Source organism: Hippopotamus amphibius, chromosome 11, assembly GCF_030028045.1.
Source record: "Hippopotamus amphibius kiboko isolate mHipAmp2 chromosome 11, mHipAmp2.hap2, whole genome shotgun sequence".
Taxonomy (NCBI): domain Eukaryota; kingdom Metazoa; phylum Chordata; class Mammalia; order Artiodactyla; family Hippopotamidae; genus Hippopotamus; species Hippopotamus amphibius.
Window position 1 is genome coordinate 4,168,983 of NC_080196.1, and position 16,018 is coordinate 4,185,000.

A 16,018-nucleotide genomic window follows, 5' to 3' on the forward strand; every position below is an offset into this window, starting at 1 on the left:
CCATTCCACTGGGTCAACCCCTACTCATTGTTTGATACCAGCTCAAATACCACTTTCCAGGGGTTTCTATCAACTAGCTACATGGTCAAATGTCTCTTTCCAAGGTGAACTCCAGGAGTTCTGTCCAAGAGGCTGGCATTGAACTCAACATCTAGTGTTCAGACTGTCCTCCCCAAATTCAAGGGCAAAGGATAAATATATCTTACTACTGTAATCCCAATTCAGTGCTTTGCATATGCAAGGTTATCAATAAAAGTTCAGTAAACACATTTAAAAGAAAGTAAACTGGCTTAATGGTAAAAGAAGACAAATAAAAATCAGGAAAATAAATATATGCATATAAAAAAGGGAAGTAATCATTTTTGAAAAGTTACTGAATATGAATGCCAAATTGATAGTTATTTTAATGTTGGCACAAAATCTTAAATGTCAAAAAGAAAAAAGCAGATAGCATGCTATGTTACCAGAACATTGACTACAAATCCACTCAAGTTTCATCATCCACTCTTCTCAGTGTTCTAAAGAATAAAGGTAATTTGCAAGTATAGTTTGGCATTTCCTAGAGTGAGTTCCACATTTTACTAAAGGGTATTATAAAAATAAAAATATGGTGGAGTAGTGTTTGCAGTCAAACAATTTTAGGAAAGTTAAGCTAAAGAAGATTCTTTTTTTGACTTTGTACCCCCTCAGAGCTTTTAACTTACTAATGTGTGTTGGAACTCTCCAAGAAGAGGCATGAAACACAGCTTGACCCAAATGCATTTGACCATGTAACTTTTTTTTTTCAAGAAACATCTCATATGACAGGTGTTCATAAAGAGCACACTCTGGGAAACACTGTCCCAGATTCTTAGATGCCATTATTAGTCACTTCACAGAGGTGCTTAAGAATGAACACGCTGATCATCGATGCAGAAACACACAGCAGCAAAAATCTGAAATGACATCCTATATCAATGTTGCTTCAAAATGATGAAACAGGTAGCCCATTTTCATCAAAATGCTGCATAAAATAGTGGAAAGAGCATAGGCTAGGAAATATTTCTCTACATCTTACCAGCTGTAGGATTGGGGGCAAGATATTTCTCAGCAGAGAAACTATGCTATGCCTGTGACAACCACGGATGGTGATTTTACCTGGACTTTCTGAACCGTAGATTCACAGGGACACTTAGTCTGCAAGGATTTGGATGATGTGCTCAGATATGAGAAATGGTCCTTTGCCTCTGTAAACTCCTGCAGCACCTGCTCACCTCCTAGGTCTTTGAGAAAGATGAGGTCATCAGGCATGATAATCAATTTCCTATCTCTCTGCCTAATACACTAACACACCCCCTACCGCTTTCCCAACATCCTCAGAAGATAAAGGATTCTTCTGCCTCATCAACCCTTCTTCCAAGCCGCTTCATGCTATGCTTCTACTTTTTCCAGCATCCTCCTGAATCTTCAGGATTCTTCCTCCACTGGCTCCTTCCCTTCTGCTGACATACAAGTTCAAATACCTCCAATCCTAAAGCAGACACCCAAGACAAAATGTCCCTCCTCTTACTCACATGCTTCTCGAGATATTATCTAAATCTTCTTCTCTTCTAAAAAGATTAAACAATTTCCTCTTTAAACACCCACTTCTCTCAGATTTAGTGACACTGCAACTCCCTGATGGCCCTTCTACTTATGTGATCACATGTATTTTATCTGACCGCAGTCCAGTCCTCCAGCGGCTGGACTGACTCCTTAAATTTTTTTTTCCCCCAGGATTTGAGCCTCAGTCCACTTCTCACTTGATTTACTTCTTCCGAATGACCTTGCCCATCTATGTGTGTATGGTATCCAGATTTCCACATATCCAACCCAAACCTCTTCCCTAAACTTCAGATTCATGTATGGGACCATCTATTGGACATATTTACCTGGAAGTCCCTCAAGCACTTCAAACTCAGCAGGATCAAATAGAATCTCATTTATACACCTACTGTTTCATTGGCAGAAGTCCTATGCATTGTGATCAGGAGAAAATGTCTGGGTGAGAATTACAGCCCTAGCTCTCTCTAGGTATGATCTTGGGTAAGATCCTTATCACTGAGAAGATGGACGTGACCATAGTCCAATGCGCAGAGGGGTGCGTGAAGAGTTAAATGGGCAGCGTGCAGCACCTCAGCTCCGTCCCCTGTGCCAGTAAGGAGCCCTGTGCCAGCGGCTCCAGTATCCTGGCCACTGCATCAGTGTCACTTCCCACAGTCTGCTTTTTGTCTCCTGAATTCCCTCCATTCCTGATCTCATCTGGGAGCACTAGCATCTGTCATCAGTACACAAGCCAGCAATGTGGAAACCCTACCTGTCTATCCTCCTTCTCACTCCACACAGACTACCCATTACAGTCCAGTAGATTTTTGTCTCCTAAATATGCTCAAACCCCACCCTTCCTCTCCATCTCTACAAGCACTGCCTGAATCCAGGCTCTCACCCTCTCTCCTCTGAGCACCTCCTCTCCAGTCTTGGACCCCCTAAATAAGAATTATTCATGTCGCTCCCATCCTGAATACACATCAGTCTGACACCCCAGCTAGCTTTAGATAAACACTACTCAAGAAATAAATGAAAAAGAAACATTGAAGCGTTGAGGCTATTTCGGTGTTTTAATGGGGAATACGTGCAGTCGATGGGGTCCTGTGCATGCTTGGGCACGTGATAGCTGTACCCATGAGTGGCCTCCTTCATTGTGCTCAGAAAAGTCTGCACTTTTGGACTCTTGGATTAGCACAGCTGGAAGGGACTTGTAGCACCCACCACTGGGCGTCTAACAGCATCCATGCTTTGCTCTCCTGGTCCCTCTCCGAAGAGACTAGAAGAAACGAACTACTTTCACAGCTCCTCTTACAGATCAAGGTAGTAAGTGAGACGTAAAGAGCTTGCTGGGGATTCTGGGGAAACTTTGCTTTTCTGATAAGAGGAGCAGGCTTTGCTAATACCATCCCTCCCCTCTTCTCTCTGCAGTACCCAGAAATATGAAGCCTGGTGCTGTGGGAGCCGTTGAGGGACTAAGGAAAAAGGTCAAGAAAATGTCTGAGATGCTGGCCTCAACGCCCCTGCGCTCCTGTAATTGGACTCCAGGGAGAAAGGAACTTGCCAAGGACCCTACAGCCACTCTGGAGGGCTCACTGGTAGGGTAACATCTGTTGTTTTGAGGGGGGAAAGCTGGTAAGGAAGATAGCTATGAATTCTTTCCTTGGAATGACTCTGTCTCAAAGAAGTATCACACGGGTAGGGAGCCCATGTTACAGTAACAGCAAATTAACACCACAAGCTGCTCCTAGGTTTTCACAGCCCCAGCTGCAGGTTAACGAAACCCATAATTAACGCTCTACCCCCTGCCTTCCGTGAGTTGTCGTGGCTGCAGGCTCAGGGGTGGAAAGAGAGAAAAGGCCCCACAGACGACCAGGCACATTTTCCAGACACACCCACCTCCTCAAATTCATTAACACCTCTCACATATCTCACAGAGATAGCTTTGCATAGCCAGCAGCTAATGAACGCGGTTATCAAAGCACTGAGACCGTCTGCCGCACAAGCTAGTGAGCCCCGGCTGAGCAAGGCCAGGAGCTCCTGGTTCACCTTCTCTACTCGGAGAACCCAGGGTACAACAGGTTAACTCTGGGACCATCCAAGAGGCTATTTACTTAAATATTTAAAAAGAAAGAAGCTTGAGTTGAAGGCAGGATCACTTTTAAATAAATCCCATGACCCCAGGTTCTGAGGACAGCCACAAAAGAACACTCCAGCTCATCTTATGTAAAGTCACAGGGAAAGCCAAAGGAACAATTAGAAAGAAGTGCAAACTGGAAGCGTATAAGTGTAGTTCTTTTCTCCGCATTTTTAATATAATGATAAGTTGCTCTTTGCAATAGTCACATCCTTTAAAAGTAGTGCATAAATTGATCTTTGCTGATAAATCGAATTGTGCTGTAAACATCCTAAAATAAATACTTGAAGAGACTTTTATGTGTCCTGTATTTTTTACAAAGAATTCTCTTTTCTGTTTTCTAAATCACTTTCCCACATATTAGGTTTCTTGAAATTGAGGTACACCTGCATATACAAACCTTTGCACTGAATTTCATTTCCTGTTCACATTCGACACAGCTCTTCTCATTGCATAAATTACTTTTTTAAAATTGAAGTATAGTCGATTTACAACATTGTGTTAGCTTCAGGTGTACAGCATGGTGATCCCGTGTTTCTGTAGATTATACCTCATCAAACGCTGTTACAAGATAATGGGTATTATTGCCTCTGCTATACTGTAGAACGTTGCTGCTTATCTCTTTTATATACAATAGTTTGTATCTGTTAATTCCATACCCCTGTTTGTCTCTTTCCCCTTCTCTCTCCCCTTTGGTAGCCACAAGTTTTTTTTTTCTATGTCTGTGAGTCTATTTCTGCTTTGTGTATACATTCATTTGCATTATTTTCTAGACTCTACATATAAGTGATATCATACAGTGTTTATTTTTCTCTGACATTTCACTAAGCATAATATTCTCTAGGTCCATCCATGTTTCTGTAAATGGTAATGCTTCATTTTTTCTTATGGCTGAATAACATTCCATTGTGTATATATATATACACCATATCTTAATCCAGTCATCTGTTGGTGGGCATTTGGATTGTGTCCATGTCTTGGCTATTGTAAACAGTGCTGCTATGAGCACTGGGGTGTATGTAGCTTTTCAAATAGTGTTTTTGGCTTTTCTTGGATATATACTCAGGAGTGGAATTGCTGGATCATAAGGTAGTTCAGCTTTTTGTTTTTGTTTCTTTAAGGAAGCTCCATACTGTTTTCCATAGTGCCTATACCTATTCACACTCTCACCAACAGTGTAGGAGGGTTCCCTTTTCTTCACATCCTCTTCAACAATTGTTATTTGTAGAATTTTGATGTTAGCCATTCTGACAGGTGTGAGGTGGTACCTTGTTGTGGTTTTGATTTGCATATCTCTAATAACTAGGGATGCTGAGCATCTTTCCACGTGTCTGTTGACCATCTGTATGTCTTCTTTGGAAAAATGTCTATTCAAGTCTTCTGTCCATTTTTGATTGGATTGTGGTTTTTTTGGTTTTGTTTTTTTCTTTTTTTTTTTTGACATTTTGTTGTATGAGACATGCAGTTTTTTAAAAGACATAGCTTTTTATCTCAAAGGCAAATTTGCTATGCTTCCTATCTCCAACCTTTTTGCTGAAGGAGCAAAAGTAATACTATGTCTTTTTATGAAAAGAAAAGACCTTAAATGCTCACTGTAGTGGATGCTGTGGTCTGCTTCCTAGACCTGTTGCGTTTAGGACAGAGGCTTCCTTGCCCCTGATGCTGGGAGTGCTGGTGGCTCACAGTTCTCACTGAGCTGCTCTCAGGGGTTCACCCTCAGCCATGGAGACCCAACTACACTAATTACCCACACCCTGGGGGTAGCTTGTAGCCAATGACTGTCAATGCTAGAGTATAAAGGGCCCGTGCCCTTGCCTCCAGCCTGGACAATTTTGAAGATACAATCCAGCTCCAGCGCTCACCATGGGATCCACTGAAGCCTTTGTTCACTGGATTTCAACTCCTCTCTCTGCCCAGTACTGACCCCGTCACTCCCACATGGATGTTGACCCCGAGAGCACTCCCCAATAAACTCATTCCACACAAATCTCCTTCTCAGAGTTCGTTTCCTGGAAACCCAATCTAAGACACGCATCTTATTCTTCCTGAGATTTCACTGTTGTAATTATTTTATGAATGGTTGTGGGAGAAGATTTGAGACCTCACATAAGTCCAGTTCAGGGACAAAGCTTCCCTAGCCTTTTCTCACTGCCCTAAATATTTGGCTGTAAAGGTGAAGGTGAAAATGCCCATTAAGTTGGAGTAAAACTGTGGGTATTTATTGACATGCATGGAGTGAGCCTTTCATTATAAATGTGTCAAGGACGCATGATTAAAATATCCAAACAAGCACATGTACACACATACACACACATTCCCGAAGATAAATGAACTTAGGGAAAGAAATAAACATAAGTTTTCATCATATTTTAAAATATTGCTTAAAAAATTAGCTGTGGATTCTTCTCTCACCTGAAGTACGCATTATTAAAAAATATTAGCAATGAGAGTCTGCTCCCTAAATGTAATTAAATTATGGTTATTTCACTTTGCCTAACACACAGGAACAGTAATTTAGTTTTCCCTTTTCTTATTGCACAATTGGGATAACAAACGATTCTGTGTTGTTGTTTATTCTGACTCAGGGATCTCTTTTCTCCTCTCTGCCTTCTATTCTGTCTTCAACCAATTTTCCCATGTTTATATTTGAACTTGCATTGTAAATTCAAGTAAGTACGAACCATATTCCTCAGTTTTAGCTTCATTATGTTTAATCTCTTTATTCCCACAGATCAGTGATTTTGCATAAATGCGTCCATGGAATCATATGACACTCACTTTTTTTCCTCCCTTTCTTCCTTGGTTCCCTTTCCTTTCGCTTCTCTCGCCTGTGTTTTGGCCATATTCCCACCACGGAACCCATGTCAACACCAATGCGTGTGCTTCACAGTCTTCTCTGAACTCAGAATACTTCACTGATCTGTGCACATGTACATTTACACACACATACACAGAAGAGCTTACGTACACCCTCCTATATTTTGTTTTCTCACTCACCACCTCTCTTGAAGTCATCTGGCATAGGTCAAATTCACCATCCATTATGTGAATGTATCATAGTATTTTCAACCATGCCACTACCGAGAGTTGTTTACTTTTATGGGTTGTTTTTTTCTTTTTTTTGGTCACCATACACAATGCTGCAGTAAATAATACCTATCTTTTAAAAGTGGATTTTAAGATTTTAGATATCATTGATATAGATTTTTAAGAGTGGGATTGCTAGGTCAAAGCGCATCTGCCTTTAGATGTCCCAAACTACTTTCTACAAAGGTTATTAAATTGCACATATATCAGCAATGTATACTTTTCTCTACATATGTTAACATTTTTTGCCAATTGTACTCACTGTTATTTATACCAGATTTTTTCCTGCTTGGCAAATCATTTGTTGATGTTTGGCATTATATCAGACCCACCTCACAGTATAGGGTGGTCCAGGGGCTGGATGCAATCCCAGCTCCAGCCAACTGGTAAAGTATGACTCCAGGAAGTAACACAGCTATCCCCGCACCCCTCCTCCATGGTGACCCGTGGTATCACGATGGCATGAATAGGGCTTGCACGGGGCACTCACCGATGACATATTCCACCCTGAAGAGATCCCTTCGGGGGTCATAGGGACGATTGAAGTCGATCTGGATGTAGAAAGGCTGCCCTCGACGCACGATCAGCTTGCTGCTGTCGTATCTGTCCGTGTGGTGATCTACTTTGTTGCTGTCCCATCTCTCCTTGAACAGGTGAACATTCGTGATATTCAGGTAGTCTACACACAGAGAAAACAATCAAGGAAAACCACTGAGTAACTTCGGTTTCAACACAAACTCAAAGAACAAGATTATTTTTCCTGAAGATGCAGCCTAGTAAGGTTTACTGGATAAAACTCCATCTAGGGGGGCTGGCAGATTTGGGAGTCAGTCTCTTGTGACATCTTGTTTTCAAAGAAGATTTTTTAAAGGCATTTTCCCCTTCTGATCTCGTTTCAGACCACATGCACTCCCTTTGGGAGAGTGGAGCAGTTTGATCGTGCCTAACAGGAGGTCTAGATACAGAGAAACTCAGACCAGAGTTCAAGGCTTCACAACTGAGTCTCATGATGGTTTTAGTTATGTCAGGTGCTCCCGCAATGACTACAGCCTCCCTGCATGGGGATAAGCAGGGAATAACCACTTCAATTTTCTTATCTTTCAAAAGAGAGGAATTAAGTCTGACAAAGCCTCCAAGGGATGTTCTAAGGACAAAGTTGACCATCCATCCAAAATTCTCCTCTTACTTCAGGAAGGGTCAATCCCCCACCCCATCCTTAATTCTAAAAGTAGGTCTTGTCCTTCTAAGGCAGAAATAGAGGGAACAGGTGTGGAGGAAGGATACCAACATTCCTATGAGGTAGGTGGGATTGTTTCTACTTTGCACATGCAGAAACAAGACTCACATTTCCCTGGCTACTCCACGCCCACTCTGGAAGTCAAACACTGGGGTGACACCAAAATCTATGGTTTTTCCTCTCATTTTCGGAATCTGGAGTGTAAATGTCAGTTACATATTTATCTGAGACATGATAGCACTGGATAAACGTTAGATCTCCTGCTTTTTTCCCATTCCGTCGGCAAATGATCAAATGAGTGTGAAGGTAATTCTAACTAGCCATCTACACCACAGTTTAGGAGATCTAGTCTAAAGATAGATTCTGTGCATGCACTTGAAGTTCTAAAGGGGCACTGGGGAGAGAGAGCTGGGTGAGGGGGGTGGGGCATGTGCACTGGCCTCTTGCCTTCCCTCCCTTCCCCTGACCCTGACTGTTGCGTGGTTTGTCCTCAAGGCCGTGAACTCGGTGTACACGGAGAGCTGGGCCTTCACCCTGCAAGACTCAGTGACTTCCTTTGCTTCTATACAGGCATCCTGTACAGGACGCCTGGTCCCCTCTGACCTCATTTTTTCTCATAAGCAAAGTGGAGAAGTTGGGTCCATTAAGATACTCTGTAGTTCTAAAGTCTAGGAGTCCCTGAAATACCCTTGATGAATTCAAAGTCCAGGTGATACTGAGTTTGAATCTCAGGTCTCATCATTACTTAGGGAAGGGGTGTTGCCTCTCAGAAACTGAGTTTCCTCACCTTTAAAATGAAGATACTAGTATCTTGAGAATTTCTATGAAGATTCAATGACCCAACAGTGCGATGGGTCTGATTCTATGCCTGGTGCGTAGGCTTCCCTGTGGCTGACTATGCACTGGAAGGAGCCACTTTATATTTTACATGGCGTGGTGCTCAACGGGCTATTCTGACTGCAACATTATAGCAAACAGAAAGTGCAAGATGCAGTTTTGTTTTTGCCTCATCTCAGAACCCTGCAGTAGTACATGGTCCCCTGAAGAGCACTTTCCCTCTGTTATGCTGTGGGCTGAAGATGTTTATTTCTATACCTCTCTCTTCCAAGCTGCCTTCCTCCTAAGTTCTCTGGTCTGATTAAGGTCACAATCCCCAGAGTTAAAGCAGCTTCAGAAAGAGCTGGGGAATCATAGATGTTCTAATTGAGAAGGACCTTAGTAATCAACTCATCTGGCCCTCTTTCTCGGGACTGACTTTTAATGATGTTTTGTTTTGTTTTCTAATGTCTAAAAACTTAATTCCTCAGAAAAGGCTTTAATCAGCTCTCCATTCTTCAGCACCAAGGGAAGGAATATATTGATATTACAGCCTCATAGAATCTCAGAGGGCAAAGGTACTTTCTAGATCATCTGGTAGACCTGCTATGTACCACATGAAACATCTTCACAAAAATCCTAATACTTAGGCTTTTAGCCTCCATCTGAACAGGGAAACCACTCTCTTATAAAGCAAACAGACCATTTTTAAACAACCCAATTATTCAAAAAATCCTTATGAGATGAACTGACATCTGCTTCCCTGTAATTTTTCTAACCGTAGATCCTGGTTCTAACTTCTGCACAAATATAGAATATGTTCTATTCAATTCATCTGGCACTATTTTGATATATAAAGACCATTGCCAGTGTTCCTCTGAGTAGAACATTCTCCATATCTTCAATATTTCTTTAAGAAATTATTTCCATACCTTCTTTACCCATTACTCTGTTCTGAAATATACATATTCCATTTTATGAATTTCTCTCTTGTAGCATTTTTTCTAGAATTAAGTACATTACTCTGGTTATGGATTTTCCAATGAAAATCAATGAGACCACTGCGTCTTTCAAAATAAATAGTATATTTCTATGATTCTAGTTCAAGATACCATTAGTGTTTTGAATAACTCTTATTGTTGATTTACATTAAGCATCTGGTGAAGCAAAACCCTTATAAATACATTTTGATGTCATTTCCACCAGTCGTGGATTAAAACTCAGTCCAGACCCCTATAAGTCACTTACTCATGTTGTTGTTTAGCCATTTCTATCAATACAATTGTTTTTTTTTCTTTTTAGCTCAATTTTAAGGCCTTACATGTATTCACATTAAATTTCATCCTATTGTATTTGGTTAATTGTTCTGAATTCTTAAGACAACTTCAGACCCTAAGTATATATTCACTATATTAACATTCTCCCTAACTTCCTATCCATCAGGAATTTAATGTGTGCTGTTTTATGTTGCCATTCAAGACATGGATATAGATGTTGATTAGGTCATTGCCAAACAAATCCAAGTTAGGTAAATGCACAATGATAGATACTAAAAAGTGAACAGGTAATTATGTTATAGTGTCATGAACATTTTGATAAAGGAAGTGTAAGAATGTGAGTAGGGAAGGGTTTCTGGCCAGGAGCCCCTAACCCAGATTAGGGCAGATTAAAGAAGCTTTCTGGAGGAAGTGAGGTATAAGCAGGGGTCAGAAAGCTGAACAAGTTTTCCAGGTAGAAAGAGAGGTGAGGAAGAGAGGAGGATGCGTGAAGACTGAGGGAAGAGAGTGCGTGGTTTACTTTAAGAGCTGAAAGGCAGTTGGTTGACTGGAGTGTAGCCGTGGGACCACAGTGGAAGAGAAGCCTTGAGGACCATGTTAAGCAGTGTGGACTCTAATTGCACGGGGATCCAGGGAAGAATCTGAAACAGCAAATGGACATGATTAGATTTACGCGTATACAAACTTAAACTGCTTCTGCTGGTGACAGAGAGGAAAATGGATTGGACAGTGGCAGTGCTGGAGGCAGAAAGTCAGCCGGGAGGCTGTCAGCATTCCAGGTGAGGGACAGGGACAGCCCAGGTTGCCTGCAGGGAGTGAAGGCCCTGGTCCTGGGGCACTGCCCGCACCTGCCTCAGGTCTACCCCCACCCCCCCACTGCCACCACTCCGCCCGGTGATAACATGCCCCTAAAAACCAGTATATTAGCTTTATGCCTTGGCTTCTCGAGCAGGTCTACCTACATGGGGAAATAAAGCTGGAGAGAGTCAAGTCTTTCTTTGGTATCTGGTTCTTACTGGGTCCAGTTCTCATTGCAAATAAAAACCCTGGCTTTCCAGTTACATGCGCCAGTCTGTCGAACCTGGTTAATGTCTAGTGAGTATGGTTAAATCAATCCATCCTGGGAACTCCCTGGTGGTCCAGTGGTTAGGACTCTGTGCTCTCAGTATGAGGGCCAGGGTTCAATCCTCAGTCAGAGAACTAAGATCCCACAGGTTGCGGTACAGCAAAAAAAAGAAAAAAGAAAAAAAAATATATCCATCCATCCTTACAGTAGGGCCGTGCAGTGCAGATGGATGGGTGTTGGAAGAATAAGAGGTCTATGGTTAGACTTGTTTGGGAAGTGCTGGTTTAACCAAAGATAATCAGGAGCCTTGCAGAATATATGGCAGACTCTCACATGCTACTGAAGTCACTGCAAACCTCCTACAGGTGAAAGCTCTCCAAAGGTAAAGAGCCCGTGGGAACTATTTTTTTGTGCAGGATTCTGCAGAATATGTTTTGGGAGATGCTTCACTATTTACTTTGTGCAATCTCAGAAAAGTTATTTAATCTAGCAGAGTCTAGTTTACTTATTTTTAGAAAGGTAAGGAAATACTTACCTCATAGGGTTGGTGTAAGCTTTAAATGAGAAAAAAATGTATGTAAAGTGCTTCAGCACAGTATCTGGCACCTAGGAAATTCTCAAAATTGTTATTATTATATTGTTACTACTGGGAGAAGTAGAACAGCATCGTGGATAAGAGTATGGCTTCTGGAGCCAAACTGCCTGGACCGATTCCAATTTTGACACTTACTTATCTTTGTGACTGGACAACTTACATAAACTCGTGCCTCAGTTTTCTCATCTGCAAAATGGTGGCAGTGTGGAGATTAAATAAGAAAATGCTGGGACTTCCCTGATGGCAGAGTGGTTAAGAATCCGCCTGCCAATGGAGGGGACACAGGTACGAGCCCTGCTCCGGGAAGATCCCACATGCTGAGGAGCAACTAAGACTGTGCACCACAACTACTGAGCCCATGTGCTGCAACTACTGAAGCCCACGCACCTAGAGCCCGTGCTCTGCAACAAGAGAAGCCACCTCATAGAGGAGCCCACACACCACCTCCACTCACTGCAACTAGAGAAAGCCCATGCACAGCAACAAAGACCCAACACAGCCAATAAACAAATAAAATAAATAAATTTATAAAAAATAATAATAAATAATTTTTTTTAAAAAAGAAAATGCTACATTGCCTGTCTTCTCAGCAGGCAGGCCTGCTTTTCTTTTCCTGAATTTCTATAGGTGGATGGAGTCATTCTCCCCTCTTGTTCCCTGAATATATTTTTCTTTTTTAAAAAAAGTCTATTATCATTAGCCACTTAATATTATCTTAATATAGGTGATTTTACCTAGGGGACTGTAAGCCTCTTGAGGACAAGACCATGTCTTAACTATCTTGTTACTGAGCCTGGGGCAATATGCAAAAATGCCATAGCACATATGCCACTTTCACGTTAAATAAATTTACCAATACCTGAAAATTTGGAACTAGGAATTGGTTACTCATTTTTAAAATGCTGGGACTTCCCTGGTGGCGGAGTGGTTAAGAATCTACCTGCCAATGCAGGGGACACGGGTTTGATCCCTGCTCCGGGAAGATCCCACATGTGGCAACTAAGCCCGTGGGGCACAACTACTGAGCCCACGTGCCACAACTACTGAAGCCCTTGCACCTAGAGCCTGTGTTCCACAACAAGAGAAGACACTGCAATGAGAAGCCCATGCACCGCAATGAAGAGTAGCCCCCGCTCCTGCAACTAGAGAAAGCCTGTGCCCAGCAACAAAGACCCAACACAGCCAATATATTAAAAATAAATAAATTTATAAAAAATAAAAAAATAAAATTGGTTATTCCATTTATCATAGTATTAACCATACAAGTTCATTTAATGACATTTATCAGACAATTTCATTCTCAGAATATGCTAGTTTAAGGACTGTGCATATACACTGTTGAAGATTGTGTGGGTTTTTTTTTTCACGTTGAAAGCAGATCATTTATTATTTTAAAACTCACTATGCTATTTCAATACCTCTTCCATATTCGAATAAAATGATCTTTTCTCTACCATGTTTAGCATTAAGAATCTGCTCTTTTTTTAACTTTTTATTTTATATCAGAGTATAGTTGATTAACAGTGTTGTGTTAGTTTCAGGAGTACAGCACAGTGATTCAATTATACATATACACGTATCTATTCTTTTTCAAATTCTTTTCCCATTTAGGTTGTTACATAATATTGAGCAGAGTTCCCTGTGCTGTACAGTAGGTCTTTGCTGGTTATCTATTTTAAATACAGCAGTGTGTACATGTCAGTCCCAGACTCCCTAACTATCCCTTCCCCCCACCTGCCCCCCACTGGTAACCATAAGTTCATTCTCTGAGTCTGTTTCTGTTTTATAAATAAGTTCGTTTGAACAATTTCTTTTTAGATTCCACATATAAGCGATATCATAAGATATTTGTCTTTCTCTGAGTTACTTCACTCAGTATGACAATCTCTAGGTCCATCCATACTGCTGCAAATGGCATTATTTCATTCTTTTCAATGGCTGAGTAATATTCCATTATATATATGTACCCCATCTTCTTCATCCACTCCTCTGTCGATAGACATTTAGGTTGCTAATGTATGGGGTGACACAAAGCCTCCAGACCAGAGTTTTGCTTGATTGGAATAAAATGCCATGTCTTCACAGCTCACTTATACTGCTTATAACAAAAGGTAAGCAAAAGTGCTGATGACTTCCTTTGAGTATATAAACCTAAGCCCCATCACCAATCATAGTTTTATAGCTTTTTCATAGTGAAAACAAATATATACATACTAAATATATATTAATATATATGAAGAGTTTGTTTTAAAATAATGTAGTCTACATTGTTGTGCGTTTGACAATGTTTAATTCAAAACATGCAATTTTTTTTAAAATATTATCTTTTCTAAGTGATCTTTACCTTTTTACTTGCAATATCATGCTAAGTCAATCTTCCCTGCCTTCAGGAAGAAAGAAAAACAAATCACAGGAAATCACAGTGGTGCCCTAAGTAGGAAAAACTAAGTCGATGATAAGTAAAATTTTCCTAAATTATCTCTTAAAATTTCATATTAAAATAATTTAATCTAAGAGAAACATTTCATTTAAAAAATAAAACTTGAGGGTGGGAGGAATTGGGAGATGGGGATTGACACATATATGGTATCGATACTGTGTATAAAATAGACAGCTACTGAGAACCTACTGTACAGCACAGGGAACTCTACTCAATGCTTTGTGGTGACCTAAATGGGAAGGAAATACAAAAAAGAGGGGATATATGGATACGTAGAGCTGATTCACTTTGCTGTACAGCAGAAACTAACATCACATTGTAAAGCAACTCCAATAAAAATTAATTAAAAAATAAAACTTGACTAAGCTATGGAAGATTCAAAGCTACACTGCGAGGTGGAAAGTTTTAAGAAATAATGTTCTAGACTGTAGCCAAACGTGTAAGACACAAGAATGGTAATAAGCAGAAGGATATTGTTTAGAAGGAGAAGGAAAGGGTGGCCATGTGGCCCTCTCTCCAATGCAATCTCCTAATAGGTCTATGCAGTTATTAAGGGTTACCCCAGTCTTGGGGAATGAGGTAAGGTCCCCAACACTACTAAATAAACACCTTTTCTTTCATTGCTCCTGGATAGTCACCTACAGATGAAGTCAAGTGTTCGATTCTTACAATACCTGTTAACAGCAAGGACTCTATACAGATGGTTGCCACAAGACATGAGCATAGGTATAAAAATATCATAGTTCTTTTTCTTGTCCATTTTGCTTGGTGTTGTTCCTTCTCATGTAGCAGGCACTCAGTAAACATTTATGAAACACTTAGGAAGTATATGGATTTTTACTTTGTTTACTGGCTTAACAAGGCATGGTTTAGGTTGAAAAAGTCTTCTGATCACCTGGGCTCCATTCGCCACAAACAGGAAATGAATTTGCCTCTCCCCATCCAAGCCGGGTTCCTGGCAGAATAGAACAGCTCATTGCTGAGCTACTTTTTTTGTTTTTTAGAGAGAGATTGTAGCTGGAAATTTGGCAACTTGCTCTTTCAAAGTGACAGCTTTCAAAAAGTCTACCTAACACAATTTAGCCTAATTCCAAAACATCAGAAAAGGGACTGCTAGAAAAAAACCTCTCCTCATGAGCCAGCTGCCTCCCTGTCCTCCTACCCTTCCCCTAATATGAAAAAAAGTGGATTAAATGTGGATTATTTTCTCCTTAGGTGGTAAAAATATTCTTCAGAGAATGATTATACCTGTCACAGATGGAAACTTTAAATAAGTTAAATGTTTAAGTTCATATCCTAGGAATTCCCTAGTGAACTGAAATCTCCATGCAATCTTTGGTAATATTATTACCAAACTATGGGTGCAAATACTGTCCATGAAGAGGTAGGTCTCTTTATTGTGAAAACAACAGGATAAAAGTTCCTTTCTCAGATTTCTTTTAAATACCCAGAATTTTAAACTATCATTAATTAGAATCATTAAAAACATTTTCTTAAACAGCGAATTGTTTTTAACTGTTGCTATTAAGATGCCCTGTACTCTGAATAAGAAATGCTCAGCAGAAGCTAGAATGAGAGAAGTGAGTCTAACACCATCTCCAGGGACAAAAATCCCTGTCTTTCTCTGTTTTTATTTCTCCATCGGTCTCTTTCTCCTCTAGCCTGGAGTATCTCAACAGCGTCCGAATGTGTCTCCTCTCCATTTTCTCCTCAATATCAGCATTATTTTTACGAACATAATTGTGATCATGTCACTTGCTATTCAGACTCTGCTGCAAGTCTCCTGAATCTGCAGGAAGA

General features: G+C 40.6%; 1 protein-coding gene across 1 annotated transcript in view; it reads right to left on the minus strand.

The window, feature by feature from the left end:
* F13A1 (coagulation factor XIII A chain) overlaps positions 1-16,018 on the minus strand; it is a 144,539-nt gene that overhangs the window by 121,794 nt on the left and 6,727 nt on the right. Inside the window, exon 3 of the mRNA XM_057700513.1 lies at positions 7,278-7,466. Coding sequence (XP_057556496.1) covers positions 7,278-7,466 — 189 coding nt within the window. The remainder of the gene's footprint in view (positions 1-7,277; positions 7,467-16,018) is intronic.